This window comes from Microcaecilia unicolor, chromosome 2 (assembly GCF_901765095.1).
Source record: "Microcaecilia unicolor chromosome 2, aMicUni1.1, whole genome shotgun sequence".
Taxonomy (NCBI): Eukaryota; Metazoa; Chordata; class Amphibia; order Gymnophiona; family Siphonopidae; genus Microcaecilia; species Microcaecilia unicolor.
The window spans coordinates 586,813,875-586,832,185 of NC_044032.1; the positions used below are offsets into that span (position 1 = coordinate 586,813,875).

At 45.7% G+C, this 18,311-nt stretch overlaps 1 protein-coding gene across 1 annotated transcript in view; it reads right to left on the minus strand.

Annotated features, from left to right (window-relative positions):
• Positions 1 to 18,311, minus strand: part of HPGD (15-hydroxyprostaglandin dehydrogenase) — a 96,059-nt gene that overhangs the window by 54,918 nt on the left and 22,830 nt on the right. Inside the window, exon 3 of the mRNA XM_030191531.1 lies at positions 5,728 to 5,834. Coding sequence (XP_030047391.1) covers positions 5,728 to 5,834 — 107 coding nt within the window. The remainder of the gene's footprint in view (positions 1 to 5,727; positions 5,835 to 18,311) is intronic.

Here is an 18,311-nt window from a genome sequence, read left to right on the forward strand (position 1 = left end):
TTGCTGGCTCTACCAGGCTAAGCGACGAAATGCTTTCCAATCCGGGACTCTTCCTAGTGTCGGAAGCAGAGAAGCCCGATATCGGGGAAGAAACAGCAAAGGCTCTTATAGAAGTCTGACGAATATGAGGAATTTCTGGCTTCAGGAGGGGAAGTCCCTTTAGCTTTCCCTTCCTCTTTGGCATGCTCAAACAAGAATAAGAGGTAATGTTCAAGATTAGAAAAATCAATAGAAAAGCGTTCTTAACAGCCAACCTGTATCATCGCCATCTTGAATCCTTCTTCATCTATTTTTAAATTTGATACTAGTAAGGGGTTAGGTTGAGAAAGGATAGGATTTATGGAAAATGTATGTAATCAGGAAGAGTGGAAGGTTTTATTAATGAGGAGAGGGGAGGGGAGGTAAGGTAAACCCCGGGGGGAGGGGGAGAGTTTGAATGATGATTTCATTTGTGAACTGCTTTACTAGTTTCCATTAACATGTAAGTGGTATATAAAACTTGTATGAATAAATAAATAGGTATAATATAAAGAAAACATGACGTTAAGATATGGACTGAATCTGATGTATTTCCACTCCTAGAAATCTGTCTTCCGTGATTGTTTACATAAGGGTAAAAAATAAAAAAATAAGAAAAGCACTAAGATATAATCATTAAAGTGTGTTGAAATCTGTCAGGATTTGCCCGGTAATGAGGACTATTTTACATGCCTGAACAGAAACAACACATCTTCGGCCACTTACAGTTCTTGCTAAGAGCTGAGAAAATATGTGTTGTCTAAGGGTTTACCTCTTTGTGAATGATACTAAAATCTGCAATAGACACCCCTAATGATGTGAATAATATGAGGAAGAACTTAGCAAAGCTAGAAGAATGGTCTTGAATTTGGCAGCTAAGATTTAATGCTAAAAAATGAGAGAACAGTACAGTTTAGGGGGTGAAGAATTTTTGTGCACGAAAGAGGAGCAGGGTGTAAATGTGCAATTTAATTGAATAATGAGCTAATAAGTAATTGGCTTTTTAATAGCAATTATTGGCACTAATTAGATTTAATTGGAATTTATTCTCTTAAATTTAGGTGTAAGTAAAAAATAGGGGCACGGAAATCGGAGGATCATGGGCTGAATGGGAGCATTTCTAGCATTTACACCCATTGTTATAGAATAAAGGGGATAAATGCCTAATATAGGCATGTACATTTGCACCATGTTTGTTGGTGCAAACGGCCACGCCTAAAGTTAGGTGGAATTCCTGGGTATATGTGCTATTCTATAAACCGCACCTAACTTTAACCAAGTCAGTTTTTCTAAAGTTCTTTTTGGATGAAAAGAGCTGAAGCTCCTTTGAGCAGGGACTGTCCTTCTTTGTTAAACTGTACAGCGCTGCGTAACCCTAGTAGCACTCTAGAAATGTTAATTAGTAGTAGTAGTAGTAAATGTTGTGTTTATTTCCTAAATGATTAAGTTATTTTTAAGTAGCAGGTGGTGGCCTGTTTACAGCACTTTTGACCACTGACAGCATTTGCAAACATGATGTATGTTTTTCTCTGGGATATTCCCTGTGTTTTTATTTTGAAGAAGAATGTATTTTTTACTTTGAAGAAGAACATTTTTAGATTTCATCTGCAAAAAGACTCCTGAGGCAGGCTTTTCTGAAGTAGAAACACAGTCCCGTGTTTTTACCTTTTAATAAACTACATCCTTGATAACTCATATTGATGTGTGATCAATGGTTAGAAGACTCATTCATTTTGCCTTACTGATTGTTTAGTTGTGATTGAAACAGGTCTAGATAAAAAATGTCCCAGTTTTTGCTCTAGACATTTTTATCTTGTTCCATTATCCCAGAAAAATGTCCAAATTCTGGGTCTGCCAAAATCCCACCCACAACATGACCCCATGTGATTCAGACGAACTGCGGAGAAAACAATCTCATATCTGAGTTTCAAATAAACAACAAGGAGAATCACAGCAAATGCCGACTCCCAACAGACTATAAATAATACGCACTCAGTCACTCAAACATATATATAGCTGCGAGGAATAATGTTGCACTTGAAACTATTGATGCAGCTCATCACTGAAATTCAGTGTTAATAGAAAAAGGACACACAAAGATAGTGAAAGAGACAAAAATATCACAAGATGATGCTCTAAAAGTTCCAACATTTATTAAAATCCAAAACTCGACATGGGCTGTGTTTTGGCCACTAGTCCTGCATCCAGGAGTTGATAAACAATGGGGAGAGTCATGGCAAACGCCAACTCCCAACAGATTGTAAATAATATATACTCGGTAGTTCAAACAGCTATATAACTGTAAGGAATAATGTCACACTTGATGCTATTGAAGCAGCTCATCACTGAAATTCAGTGTTAATAGTAAAAGGAGGACGTCCAGCATGAACAGCCATTTTGCAAACTAGAACGTCCAACATATGAATGGTGAAAAAAACAGGGAACAAAGGTATCAGTTTGGTAGCATTCATAGAATAATGGCCATACAGACATCCCCGCAGAGCACAGGAGTAGCCTAACAGTTAGTATAATTGCATTTAAACCAAGGGACCAAGGTCTAAATCCCTCTTTAACGCTTTTATTTTGTAGTTATGAGCCTTTCATGAACAGAAAAATATTCACTGTACCTGAATGTATACCACTTCAATAGCCTTCAGGCTTGCAAGTGGCTTATATATTTAGGTACAGTAGGTATTTTTCAGTTCCTGGAGGGCTGAGAAAAAAATTTAAAGTGGGATTTGAACCTGGGTCCCTTGGTTTAACATCCACTCTACTAATTCCTAGGCTACTCAGACTCGTTACCTACTTTGCTAAGAAGTTGTCATAGAGCCTGAGGAGGGGGACAGCAACCATTAGGGGATTGAGGTGTCATGCCTCAATCCTACCAGTGGTCAGTTGCTCAATCAGAGCACTCTTTGTACCCTTGACAGACTGAAACAAGTCTAAATTGAAGCACTGAAGCACACAACTGTGGAACGCATTGCCCAAAACCGTGAGATCTATCCATAACCATCTTAACTTCAGGAAACTACTGAAAACCAACTTGTTTAAGAAGGCCTACCCCCCTGATCCAAGTTAACTTTTTACTTCCTGCGACACAGCTAAATATGGACCGTACTAGACTTTTATTACCCTCTCCTCTCTATTTCTTCATTGCTTATACTTATGTTTTTTACATGCTTTCTACTATACTATGTTATTTGTATTACTGAACCGGAGCCTACCTTTACGGTATTCTGTAAGCCACATTAAGCCTGCAACTAAGTTGGAAAATGTGGGATATAAACGTGTACAAACAAAAAAAGCAACACTGGGCCTTCAAGACTGAGACAATAGGAGTATTTTATTGATAAGTGACCCGACACGGGCTGTGTTTTGGCGTAAAACAATGCCTGCCTCAGGGGTCAGCGTTTGGATGTGAATTGTTTAAAATGTATGTGTCCAAAGCCTCCAAAAACAGACGTAGATAAATCTGTTTACTAATACAGGAGATTTGTTTCTCTATATCAAGGCTGTCCATTCCGACAGGCAAGTTTCACTTTACAGATTTATCTACGTCTGTTTTCGGAGGCTTTGGACACATACATTTTAAACAATTCACATACAAAAGCTGACCCCTGAGGCAAGCGTTGTTTTACGCCGAAACACAGCCTGTGTCGGGTCACTTATCAACAAAATACTCCTATTGTCTCAGTCTTGAAGGCCCAGTGTTGCTTTTTTGTTTGTGCATTTTTTTTTGTTTGTTTGTGCACTTTTTATGTACACTGTTTACCCTCACTGCTTGGTTTGGATATAAATGTGTTAAATAAATAAATACATTAGGATGTCCTTCTTTTGGGGCTTAGATGTTTCTTTCCATTTGGTAACCACTGTTGGATGTCCTGATTTTGGGCCCTCCCTAGTCCCACCCAAAACACATCCACAACACACCTCCTTGCTATTTGGATGTACTGCAGTTCTAGACATCCCTATTCTGCCTTTGTAAAATCGAGATTTGGATATTTCAAACACATGGTCCTTCATTTGGGCATTTTGAGACATCTGTATGCTTAGAAAATAAGCTTCATAGTAAATGACAGCTGATAAAGACCTGCACAATCCATCCAGTCTGCCCAAGAAGTCAGCCAGAGCCATATTATTATTGTGCCTACAGCATAGCAACAGTCATTGTCAATACATAATTAAACCAACAATCTTGATGACATTCTACTAGCTAATGTCAACCTGAAGATGTCTTCCCCTTCTCTACTAAGATACACAGGTGCATTCTTGGCATATGATATGAATGTGATATGATACTGATATTTGATCCTGACTTGCCTTTGCCATTTAAAGGTCACAGACCTAAGATGTTGGTCTTGCTGTACCGTGAGAGGTTGCGGCAGCCATTTTCAAGAAGCTTCCTCTCCTCCAAGCGCTAAAAACACTAGCACACCATAGTAAAAGAGGCCTTTAACCCTCCAATGCCCCAGGTACAAAAAAACCCACTTAAAATCCCTTTTACGAAGGTGCAGTAGGATTACCGCATGAGAAGTACAGAACAAAGTCCAAGAAACAGAAAAGGAAGTAGGCTTTCAAAAGTGGGACAAGTCCTTTAATTGTATGACTCTTGTACATCAATCTCTGATAAATGACCCAGCACGGGCTGTGTTTTGATGCACAGTCCATGCATCAGGGGTCATTCAATGTTTTGTTGTTTTGTGTAAGAAACCATCTGAATGCACAATAATGGGACCTTGTCCACACACAATAAAAGCAAATATATTCCTTCTTCACTGGTAAGAAGGATCGTTTTGCTTCCAGTGCGGGGATTAAGAAGGAATATTTTACTTTAATTGTGCACGGATAAGGTCCCAGTTGTTGTGCATTCAGTTTTCAGCTGGTTTTCTTATGCAAAACAACAAAAGATTGAATGATCCCTTTCGCAGGAGCTGTGCGCCGAAACACGGCTCCTGTCGGGTCAATGATGAAAGATTGATGTACAAGATTCATACAATTAAAGGAATTGTCCCGCTTTTGAAGGCTCCTAGTAACTTTTCTGTTTCTTGGATTTTGCAGTAACCACACAAAAAATTAATGTGTGGCAAGTGAAAATCTAACAGCACCACGGGCCTTTAAAAATGGAACACAGTTCTTTAATGAATGAGCCTTGACAAAAAGACCCGACACGGGCCATGTTTCGGTGACTAGCACCTGCGTCAGGGGTCACAGTGATGACGTGGAAAACTTGGGGAATAACTCGAATATATTCCTCTACAATATATTATTCCTTACCCCACGTCTCATGTAGTAAAAGCAAGGTTAAAAAGATTGCAGACTGGTGGCCTTGTCTTGTAGGGATCTACAGTTTGTCTTAGCTTCCTGTGTTATTTAGAGGATTTTCATTTTATTCAGCTTATTTATTTGCTTATTTATTTTGCTTTGGATGTAATGTTATGAATTGTGCAAACTACTGATAAATAGTGTATGCTATGAACCAAAAGCTCATGCTATTGATCAGTTGGGTGCACTGTTGATCAATTGTACACACTATTGATAATGGGGCACATTTTTTTCCTGTCATTTTGGGTTAAAAATTATGCAAAATAATTACCAGTGCATAATGCACTACTGCATTTGTACTCCTCTTTCACTCTCTCCTTGCATTCTAACACTATGCTGAAAGTTACATTGTTTGGGAACTAATATGTTTAAAATGTAAATACTTACCAAATTAACATCGATGGTTTTTTCCCAGTTTTTTTCATTGTTTATACCAGCATTGTTAATCACAACATGCAGTTTTCCAAAACGTTCAACTGTTTTTTGAAAAGCATCTAAAATATAAAAAATGTATGTATATGTATATATCCATATGTATATATTATTGATGGTATCAATCCAACTATACTTTATTTTCTCACTATATTAATTTTACTTTCTTTACTTTTCATTTAAAAAAAATCCTAAAATTACCTTATTTAACATTTAAAATTAAACATCCCCTGCTTAAACAAGTTTCCAGGTTACTATTTTCTGCCTTCTCTTTTGGATGTCCAGATCCATTGGAGCACATCTCTACTAGACCTACAGCACTATGGGGATAATTCTATAAAGCAGGCATCAAGAACATGTGTAAATGAGCTTGTGAGCTCTTTGAGCAGGGACTGTCTTTATGTGTATGGTGTACAGCGCTGCATATGCCTTGTAGCGCTATAAAAGTGTTAAGTAGTAGTAGAATACCAACATATTCTTGCATATGTGCACATATGCATATAAATGCCAATACTCCAACTACATGCTATTCTATAAGAAGGAGCCTAAATGCAATGGAACATAGTTCCATTTCTGGGCATACACTGGGGTGGAGTGTGGGCATGGCACATGGTTACACATATTAATTACAGACTACAATAATTATTCACATATTTTACCAACCTAGGCACAAGCATTTACACCAGTACTATGGCTGGTGTAAGTCAGAGCTTTCCAAACTGTGGTTCACAACCCCAAACAGAGTCAGGAAACCCGCACTGGCGTCACAACCAGGGTGGGTGCTATATAGGATATCATTGTCCTCTACTCCCTATGAGTTGTGGTCTCCAAAAGATTGGTAAGTGCTGATGTAATTGGTCATGCCTGAATTTTACACACATACGACTAGATTCTATAGATGGCACCTGAAAAATCGGAAACAAAAATATTTCCACCTAGGCATATTCTGTAAACCGTGCCTAGATTAGGCACGGTTTATAGAATATGCCTAGCTGGTTTATAGAATACGCCTAGGTGCCTGCGCCTAACTCTAGCTGTTGTAAATACCGGCACCTAAGTTAGGTGTGGAGCAGATGTATTCTATAACCATGCACATAGATTTTTGGAACTTCTACGGTCCGTCCATTCCATGCCTCCTTTTTGGCAACACACATTAGAATTTTTGCACACCACTTTAAAGAATATGCCTAGCGAGTAGTACATGTAAATTCTAATTAATGCCAACTAGCATCAATAATTGCTTGTTAAGTGGCAATTTTCTACACTGATTGGTTTATTAAATAATTAAATTGCATGCACAAATCCAGAATATGACCACATTTGCGTGTTCAATTTCGGTCACCCTATATAGAATCTGGGGGATATTGGCACTGCTTTGATAGTATTCTACAAAAGAAAGTGGTTGCCTACTTTTCTTTATATAATAGATCCCAAATAGCTCCCACTAGCCATATAAATGTAAGGGGTCTTTTACTAAGGTGCGCTGATAAATGGCCTGCGGTAGTGTAGACGTGTTTTGGGCGTGCACAAAATCATTTTTCAGCGCACTTGCAAAAAATGTCTTTTTAAAAGTTTTGCTGAAAATGGATGTCTGTTAAAATAAAAATTGCCACGTGTCCATTTTGGGTCTGAGACCTTACTGCCAGCCATTGACCTAGCAGTAAAGTCTCATGCTGTAACTGGGCAGTAATGACCTACATGCGTCAAATGCCATTTGGTGCATCCCAATATGCGCATCAGAAAATAAAAATTATTTTTCAGGCACACGTATCGTATGTGCGCCAAAAATGAAATTACTGCAAGAGCTACGCGGTAGCTAGATGGTAACTCCATTTTGGCACACGTGGAGGGGCATAATCGAAAGGTCGTCCAAGTACGCATTAGGATGTCCTTACGAAAGCGTCAAAAATCAGGCATGTATAATCGGAAAATAGTATGGGCGTTTTTCCATAATCGATTATCCCTGTAGCAAAACCACCAAATGAGGAGCGCATAAGCGTGACTAAATTGGGTGCCCTAACACGTTCGATTATCGCAGGTGCAAACGCCCAAATCAGAAAGTGTATAAAAGAATGTACATAGGTGTACCGCAAGTACAGTACATGCTGTTCTGGACATCCAGGTACGGGAAAATATGAGGAACGTTTATACGCGTCAACTACAGAAAGGCTTGGAATGCCCTCCCACAGGAGGTGGTGGAGAGGAAAACGGTAACGGAATTCTAACATGCATGGGATAAACATAAAGGAATCCTGTTCAGAAGGAAGGGATCCTCAGGAGCTTAGCCTTGAATGGGTGGCAGAGACGGTTGGGAGGCGGGGCTAGTGCTGGCAGACTTATACGGTCTGTGCCAGGGCTGGTGGTTGGGAGGCGGGGATAGTGCTGGGTAGACTTATACGGTCTGTGCCAGAGCCGGTGGTGGGAGGCGGGATAGTACTGGGCGGACTTATACGGTCTGTGCCCTGAAAAAGACAGGTACAAATCAAGGTAAGGTATACACAAAAAACTAGCACATATGAGTTTATCTTGTTGGGCAGACTGGATGGACCGTGCAGGTCTTTTTCTGCTGTCATCTACTATGTAACTATGTTACTATGTATCATGCTGCTCCACCGAATATTCCTCATATGTGCCCTTTCTGGATGTCCGGAACTGCATGCAGCTATTTGCATATTGTGTATATTTGAAAAGGGTCTGGTGCTTCATACTCATCTATATAAGGCAAGTTCCGCACGCATAACAACCAGGCATGCATGTCAAAGACGTCTATGCTTACGACGGCGTCCACGTGCTGATAGGGCCATATATGGGATGGTCATGCATATATGGAGCTGTGCACGAAACGACGTCCGTCACGCAAGGACGTCTATATAAGGCACTTGTTTTCCAACACCTGAAAAAATGGCGCACCGACGTGAGCCTAATTTCGGGCACGAGGAAAGCCTATGCTATGCCTAAGGCACCGCCTTCGGCTATTTATCAGCCACCACCACCTGCCCCCCAGGCTCCAGGCTATGAGAGCCTGGTCCCGCATTAGAGACAGGCTTGAAAGGTAAGTGTTTGGCCTACACCCCTCCCTCCTGTACCTACACATATAACAGCTCCGTCATCAATGTAACCAGTAACTGGAGTGTGCATGCAAGGATAATGAGTACTATGGGTACATACACAATCACTAATAAAATGTATGTTCTTGAAAGGACGACCATTCCCACATCCCTACAATAATGTATTTCGTTATTTAATTATTTCTTGCCTGTGAACCCCACATTTTCTCACCCCTCTTTGCAGGCTCTATGTGGCTTACAACACATCGGAATAGTGGAAACATTATACTAATTAAACATATAGAAAACTTGATAACAGGGTAATGATAACACATATAAAGTAGTTTTACAAGCATAAATTATAATGCATACAAACGGTACTTTCTGGCCTCATGGCCACCTCTATGGCATCATCTGCATAGGAGCCAACTCAGTAGCTGCTGTGGGTGCTTGAGCACCCCCAATATAGAATAAATGCCTTGTATGTATCCAGGGAGGGGTGATATCCACTGGGGGTAGCACCCCCAAAATTTTTAAAAAGATGGCTACTATGAATCTGGACCAATGGAGGTGATCACCCCCCCCCCCCAACAGTGTTGACCCTCTCTCTGCTATTTGAATAACAAATGAATGTGTGTGCAGAGGGCAAGAAGGTCTATCCCCTGACTCCTGCTCTACAAACTTATATCTTACAGACGCTTCGGCGTTCACCAGGACCTCGAGGCGGGAGAGGCCCGAGCTCATCCGGGCAGTGTGACGGCACCTCAGGGCTCGCCGTAAGTATTCAAAAACAGGACACCTGTACTGATTTGTAAATATATTTATTGATTAATGCAAATGTCCTGTACAATATGTGGCTAATAGCCAACTAATAAGTAATAACATATTTATTGGTCCCAGATCAAGGATGCAGGTTGCAGGTGCCCTCCCATGACTGTGGCTGCAACTTCCAATGACCATCCCCCCCCCCCCCCCCCCCCCCAGATGAATGAGATGACATGCCTCACTTTACTCTCCCCCTTTCTGGGGTGGGTGGATAGTGTGTCCTGGTAGACCTGCCTGAGGCCCTACTTTTACTGGATGTCATGGCCTCCCTCACATAAAAGTAATGTGCTAAACACCCTTCCCACCGCCCCCCCCCCCTTAAAAACAACAAAAACAGGTCACCAAACCCTCGTCGCATCTCACAATGCAAACATGCTGGTCACCAATAAGTGTGGTCTGCCAACATGTCCTGTTTGTTTTGTGTCAGTGCAGCTTCCAGGATTCCCTGTCATGTCATCTGATGCATCTCAGTCCCCCATGGGTATAGGCCACGCCTCCTCACACCTTCCCCCATCCCCTGGCTCAGGCCACCCAGCTACTGCACTATGCAAGCCATATTGCATGTGCTCATCTCATCCATACTCTGTTTACATACACAGGGCTCCAGCACCAGCAGGAGGAGCAGGCTGATGAGGAGGGCCACCTGCAGGAAGAGGAGCCAGGCCAGGAGGAGGACTCGGAGGAGGAGCCAGGCCAGGAGGGGCACCTGGAGGAGGACTCGGAGGAGGAGGAGCCAGGCCAGGAGGCCCACCAGGAGGAGGAGGAGGGGGTCCTCATCATTGATGAGGACATTCTGGAGGACCCCTCCCCACCTGCAGCTCCGTCTTAGCCATCTCCCTCCCCTCGGCCATCTCCATCGCCTCAGGCAGCTCCATCGCCTAGGCCACCTCCATCCCCTGGGCCATCATCTGGGTCCCCTGGGCCACCTCCAGCCCTTGGCCCTGCGGCTGTTGTGCGCCTCCTGCAGCACCTGGTAGATGGCCAGAACCAGGTGCTGCAGGAGCTACGAATCATAAGGCAGGGTAATGAGCAGCTGCAGGGCCCACTTAGGGTGGTCCTGCTGCTGCTCATTACCCTGCTACAGAGGGCCTTGATTAGAGGCCGTGGCCACCCGTCCTAGATGGGGGGGAGGGGGAGGGGAGGGGGTGACAGTTTGTATTTTGGGGGGGTTGTTGGGTGGATGGGGTGTTTGTATGTTGGGGGGGAGGAAATGTTGGAGGGGGGGTTGGTTGGATATGTAGGGGTGTTGAGGAATTTTTGTGTGGGGGGGGGGAATTTGTAGGGGTGGGTGTGGGGGGAATATGTTTGGGGTTCGTACATAAATAATATTTTTCACATTTTAACTAACAGTGTGTGCGTTGTGCATTACATATAACCACATGGTGCTGTTGATGTGAGAGGAGGCAGCAATATGCATTGCATGAAATGTGAAGTGTGAATGAGAAAGCTGATGCATTTCTGTGATAATGGTGCCCATACAGAAGGCCACCTGTTCATTGCAACCTCCATGGCCCTATGTGCAGGGGGGTGGGCCGCGGAGGCTGGATAGCTATTTACTGTTGAGGGACACAAATGGCCATCCTGCCTCTCTCTCTCCCCCTTACCATACAGCCTCACAGCACAGAGTGGCATTAATAATAGATTTGTTGTCTAGCACTTGTGATCTGCCAAGTACACTCTTGCACATAACCCTAGGTAGCACATACATGATGTTTCCTCAGTGTGATCACCAGACACCCTTACCCACAACCATACCAAATTGGTGGGGGGGGGGGGGGGGGGCCCACCAAGGACCTACAAACAGCTGCCTCATCTTTTCACATTCTATGCATCTGCAATGGCATATAGTGGTGAGGAGAAAAGGGAAACCAATGGGAAAACCAGTAGATGGAGGCTTACTGCATCACAGTTGCAATATAATACAAGAGTTGCAGAAGGGCACAAATAAATATGGTGTTCATTATTTGGTGTTTGCTCACACCTTTTTTAAGTAGGAGGTCAAGGTGACCTACATTCCAGGTCTTTCCCTGTCCCAGGAGGACTGTAAGTTTGTACCTGAGGCAATGGAGGGTTAAGTGGCTTGCTCTAGATCACAAGGGGCAGGAGTGGGAATTGAACCGGCAACCTTGTGATTACAAGGATGGTGAGGCAGCCATCAGGTTGTAGCTACCTGCAGGTAATTTGGGTTTGGACCTGTAACCACAAACTCTCTCCCTCACCATGTCTTAAGGGCTCAGTAGGCAGTACCTGTGGCCACCTTGAAACTAGTTTGCAGCCTACATGTTAGAAATGTTGTTGTTCCAGAACTATGGAGGATTGTAGGACTGTGTTCAATACTGTGCTAAAAACATGATTTGCCTATATAGTTCCCCCTCCCTCGCCTATCAAAAGTGAGAATGGGTGGCCATTTCATAAATGGGGACTGGGGTTCAGCACACAAACAAAGGACTTAACCTACCGGGAACCAATACAGCAGCTGCAACAGCTGGCCCACAGCATTGAGGACCTGGCAGAACCACACAGTACGGGGCTGATGGCCTCCAACCAGTGCACAGGAACCTGCTGAAAAGAAAGCTAAGACATGACTGCAGACTAAATACAGTGAATGCACACTCCTTGATAATGAGCAGAAACAGAAGAGGTGGCAGAGAAATAAGAGCTTACCATGAACGTCTGTTTCAAGAATGTGTAGTGCGCCTTCTATCTTCTGGAACATTAGCTGGACATCTGCCTCAGTGAATGACCCTTACCGAGGGAGGGGTGCTTGATTTGGAGCAATTGTAGCAATTTCTTAGCTCCCACAGACTGCCTGCTACAACCAGGCAGAGAGAATGGGAGACAGGAAGAGGATGGATACGGAAGAGTTGTGGGCTGAGGGCAACCACAAATAACAACCCCCCCCCCCCCAAAATACACAGGTGTCCCAAAGCATACCTTGCCAAACACAAACCTTTATATAAATGTGGGTAACGCGTGAGAACTCACGTGAATCAGAAGTCCCAGCGCATAAAATGGCGGTTTAAATGGCAATCAAGAAGGGGAAGGCAAGTGGGGACGCCCATAGTTATCTACCCATAATCGAAATCAGGAGCTCCAAATTGCTATCTCAGCTGGGCACGTTTAGGAATTATGTGTATAATCGAAATTACAGCGCCCATATCAGACACGCCTATCCCCCGTCCAAAATGGGCGTTCCTGGCGACGATATAAACGCCCACTCCTTATTTTCGAAACCCCATTGGTACAATGCCGCCACGCCAGCCCCCAACCCGGAAGGGTAATTTCTCAGATGCCGAGGTGGAGCTCCTGGTGCAGGAGATCCAGCAACGGCACACCAACCTGTTTGCTCCCACAAGGCAGAGACTGGCTTCAACCACCAAGCAGCGGGAATGGGAGGCGGTCCGTGACAGCGTGAATGCGGTCTTCCTGTGCAAGGGACGTGGAGGACTGTAAGCGCAAGTGGCACAAGCTGAGAAGGGATGTGAGGAGGAAGGCTGGGGCCAATCCCGCAGCACATGACACAGCCAACCTCACCCCCATGGAGCTGATGGTCCACGCCCTGCTACCCCAGGAGGGCATCCACGGGATCGGGTCCCTTGACACCTCGGCCCAGCCTGAGGGCTCAGGTAGGTTGTCCATTATGATGTTGGGATATCTGTTGTGCTGCACTACACTGTGTTATACAAGTTGGGGCCAGGGGGAGGAGGGAGGTGAGGGAGGAGTATGTGGAATAAACGCCCACCTTTATGATGGTGTCTCAGCTCCTACCCCCTACTCACTTGCTCTGTACCTTACTCTCTATTACTACCGTAGTCATTGGCTTCCCTCTTACTTGTCCTGTGTGTGCAGCTTAATTACAGTGTAAGGTGTCTGAGTAGTGGTAGTATTAATGTGTGTCATAGGAGCAGACTCAGTGGGTATTTGAGCACCCCCAATATTGAGGAAATATCATGTACAGTGGTGGAAATAAGTATTTGATCCCTTGCTGATTTTGTAAGTTTGCCCACTGACAAAGACATGAGCAGCCCATAATTGAAGGGTAGGTTATTAGTAACAGTGAGAGATAGCACATCACAAATTAAATCCGGAAAATCACATTGTGGAAAGTATATGAATTTATTTGCATTCTGCAGAGGGAAATAAGTATTTAATCCCTCTGGCAAACAAGACCTAATACTTGGTGGCAAAACCCTTGTTGGCAAGCACAGCGGTCAGACGTCTTCTGTAGTTGATGATGAGGTTTGCACACATGTCAGGAGGAATTTTGGTCCACTCCTCTTTGCAGATCATCTCTAAATCATTAAGAGTTCTGGGCTGTCGCTTGGCAACTCGCAGCTTCAGCTCCCTCCATAAGTTTTCAATGGGATTAAGGTCTGGTGACTGGCTAGGCCACTCCATGACCCTAATGTGCTTCTTCCTGAGCCACTCCTTTGTTGCCTTGGCTGTATGTTTTGGGTCATTGTCGTGCTGGAAGACCCAGCCACGACCCATTTTTAAGGCCCTGGCGGAGGGAAGGAGGTTGTCACTCAGAATTGTACGGTACATGGCCCCATCCATTCTCCCATTGATGCGGTGAAGTAGTCCTGTGCCCTTAGCAGAGAAACACCCCCAAAACATAACATTTCCACCTCCATGCTTGACAGTGGGGACGGTGTTCTTTGGGTCATAGGCAGCATTTCTCTTCCTCCAAACACGGCGAGTTGAGTTCATGCCAAAGAGCTCAATTTTTGTCTCATCTGACCACAGCACCTTCTCCCAATCACTCTCGGCATCATCCAGGTGTTCACTGGCAAACTTCAGACGGGCTGTCACATGTGCCTTCCGGAGCAGGGGGACCTTGCGGGCACTGCAGGATTGCAATCCGTTATGTCGTAATGTGTTACCAATGGTTTTCGTGGTGACAGTGGTCCCAGCTGCCTTGAGATCATTGACAAGTTCCCCCCTTGTAGTTGTAGGCTGATTTCTAACCTTCCTCATGATCAAGGATACCCCACGAGGTGAGATTTTGCGTGGAGCCCCAGATCTTTGTCGATTGACAGTCATTTTGTACTTCTTCCATTTTCTTACTATGGCACCAACAGTTGTCTCCTTCTCGCCCAGCGTCTTACTGATGGTTTTGTAGCCCATTCCAGCCTTGTGCAGGTGTATGATCTTGTCCCTGACATCCTTAGACAGCTCCTTGCTCTTGGCCATTTTGTAGAGGTTAGAGTCTGACTGATTCACTGAGTCTGTGGACAGGTGTCTTTCATACAGGTGACCATTGCCGACAGCTGTCTGTCATGCAGGTAACGAGTTGATTTGGAGCATCTACCTGGTCTGTAGGGGCCAGATCTCTTACTGGTTGGTGGGGGATCAAATACTTATTTCCCTCTGCAGAATGCAAATAAATTCATATACTTTCCACAATATGATTTTCCGGATTTAATTTGTGATGTGCTATCTCTCACTGTTACCAATAACCTACCCTTCAATTATGGGCTGCTCATGTCTTTGTCAGTGGGCAAACTTACAAAATCAGCAAGGGATCAAATACTTATTTCCACCACTGTAGGTGTCCAAGGAGGGCTTATTTGCACTGGGCTTAGCACCCCCAATAATACTTTACACTTGGCTCCTATCCTATGGGTGTGTGTAGGTTACTACTCTACTCTGTGGCACAACTTTGGGCCTCTTCCGTCCCTACTCCCTCCTATTTTCCCATCATCACCAAACTGTGCCTATTTCCTTCTGTCACCTTTGTGCTCTAGTTAGTGTGGGCCACATGCATGCAACTTAAGGAGCCTGTAATCGGGGTCATAAAGCAGTTCTAGGCAGTGTACCAAGTCAGTAGTAACACAAGACACGCTCAAATGTCCTTCACTTTAACTAATATACAACAAACAGCTTGTCCGGGTCCACAAAGTTATGAGCAGTGTCCTTGTCTTGGCTGTCCGTCCACCAGCTGTACCCAGCTGCCTGTGGGGCTGTCGTTCACATGGGTCTCAAACCCAATCCTCCTCACCATCTCTTTGCAGTGTCATCAAGTGTGGGGCTATGTAGATGAATGCTGAAAGACAAAAGTGGGTTATTTTCACCAACACACTTTCTCACCCTTGTGCTATACAGGTGATGACTCTGATGAGGCTGGCCCTAGTGGCCTCCAATCACAACAAAGGCCTACACCAGCAGGACAGCCTCAACCTCCACCGCCTGCAGCAGCAGTCCAGCCTCTACCACCACCACCACCACCACCACCTGCACCATTGCAGCCTCTAACATCACCACCTGCACCAGTGCAGCCTCTACCTCCACCACCTGCAGCAGCAGAACCAGCACTAGAGGCCCAACCTCCACCAGCACCACCGGCAGAGGCGGCACCCTCCACCATTGGTTGAGTTTTCTGATGCGGAGGATGCATATAGGGGGACAGCTCCTCACCAGAGGCCCTCCAGCCAAAGGTGGCAAGTCCTGCGGCTGGCCACTGATTTGCTGCGGCACAATGTGGGCTTGGAGGAGTACCAGCAGCAAAAATTAGAGCTGCAGCAGGAAGCACTGCAGGCGCAACGCCAAGCCCACCAGGAACTGCTCCAGGCGCAGCGCCAAGCCCACCAGGAACTGCTCCAGGCACAGCGCCAAGCCCTCCATGAGGTGCTCCAGCAACTGCAACAGCTGCAGCACAGCATTGAAGGCCTGTGCCCTCAGGTCACAGCACCTACTCCACCAGTGGTGGTGCAGCAAGACCTGCCATCCACTTCCTCCTCCAGTGGGCAGCAACCACCACCAGCTAAGAGGTGGGCCTTGAGATCGGGCGCCTCTGCAGCCACTAGTGCAGCACCCACCAAACCAGCTCTCATTCTGGGTCCTGTGGCCAGGCTACAGCCAACAAGGTGGCCGGATTTCCACAGCGCAGCCGAAGCCGCAGGCTGCTGTGTGGATACGGAGGAGGACAGTGGGAGTAGCCCATCGGAGGAGTCTGAACAGACTTCCCCTGCAGCACCAGCTGCAAAGGAAGTCCATGGGAGGGGTAAGAGGGGACGGAGGAGGGGGCGGGGAAAGTGATGGCACATACTGGAGGGTGAGGGTTGGTGGGTGGTGGTGGTGGTGGTGGTGGGTGTGATGTGATGGTAACTCTTATGTGAGTATTACAAATAAATGTGCACTTACTTTCATACAAAACTTGTTTCTATGAGTCTTTGTCTGGCTCTGAGGCCAAGCTGGTAAGCAGTGAGCTCTGCTCTGTGGGCTGGGGGTGGAGGGGGCTCCTCTTCCTGCTCATCTGGGGCCTCCTCTGGTGGCTGTGGCTCCTCTGGGAGGGCCTGTCCTCTGCGCTGGGCCAAATTGTGCAGCATGCAGCACGCCACAAAGATCTTGGCCACCTTTTCTGGACTGTAGAGCAGCTCTCCTCCAGACCAATCCAGACAGCGGAACCAGTTTTTCAAGAAGCCAAAGGTCCGCTCAATGATCCCCCGGGTGCTCTGATGCCTCCTGTTGTAGGTTTCTTCTGCCCCTAGTTGTGGATGCACCACGGGGGTCATGAGCCATGTCCTCTGCGGGTAGCCTCGGTCACCTTTGGAGAGAAGCAGAATGAGATAGATGAGTGTGTATTGCTTGGAGCAGGTACGGGGGGGGAGGGGGGATTAGGATAGTGGGTTGTGGAGTGAGGTGGAGGAAGGCAGGGCGGAGGGTTGCCCAGTGGAGGAGATATAGTATGGGTACATCCATGTTGCACTTACCTAGTAGCCATCCACCGGTGAACTCCCCTCGCTCAAACCTGCGGAAGATGCCCGAGTGCTGTAGGATGTAGGCATCGTGGGTGGAACTGGGGTACCTGGCACACACGTCTAATATCTCCCCCTGGGCATCACACACAACTTGCATGTTCATCGAATGAAATGCCTTCCTGTTTCTGTAGGTGGCTTCGTGTGACCGGGGGGGTCTGAGTGGGACGTGTGTGCAGTCAATCACACCTATGACCGAGGGGAATCTAGCAACAGCATAGAAGGCGGCCATGTTTTTGTGCAGGGCCTGGGGGGTGGTGGGGAAAGTGATGTAGTGAGAGGTGTGAGTTAGAAAGGCATCCAGGAACTGGGTGAGACAGTGTGAAATAGAAGCCTGGGTGAGCCCTGTGTTAGCAGCTAATACGGATTGAAAACTCCCAGTGGCCAGGACAGAGAGAGAGGCAGTGATTTTGAGGTGGACAGGGATGGGGTTATTCCTATGGGTCTGGGGCTGAAGGAGGGGTTTCAGCTGCTCACAAAGCTGCACAATGGTCACCTTATCAAACCTGAACCTTGTCAGACACTGCTGGTCAGTGAGTTGTAGGAAGGTGGTGCGGGGCCTGAACACTCGGGGCCGTGAATACCTCCTGCGGTGTGTGGCCTCTTCCTCTAACATGGAAGCCGCCAGTGAATTTAGTGCATCCATTTCCCCACCAGTGCAAGTATTAGTAGTAGTACTGAAACAACAGCAGCACACAGAATCTCACTCCGAACACACCCTCTGGCCAGTCACTCCCCAAACAGTACAGGGAACACAGAGACAAAGGGAAGTCAGGCAATACAATATACACGTGGGAACAGTGAATGGAGAGGGATAGGGGGAAGGGACCGATAGAGCAAGGAGGAGTAGTAGGGAAAGGTCAAAAGGTAAGACACAAAAGAGGCAGGTGAGGGTGACAACGTTCCGACC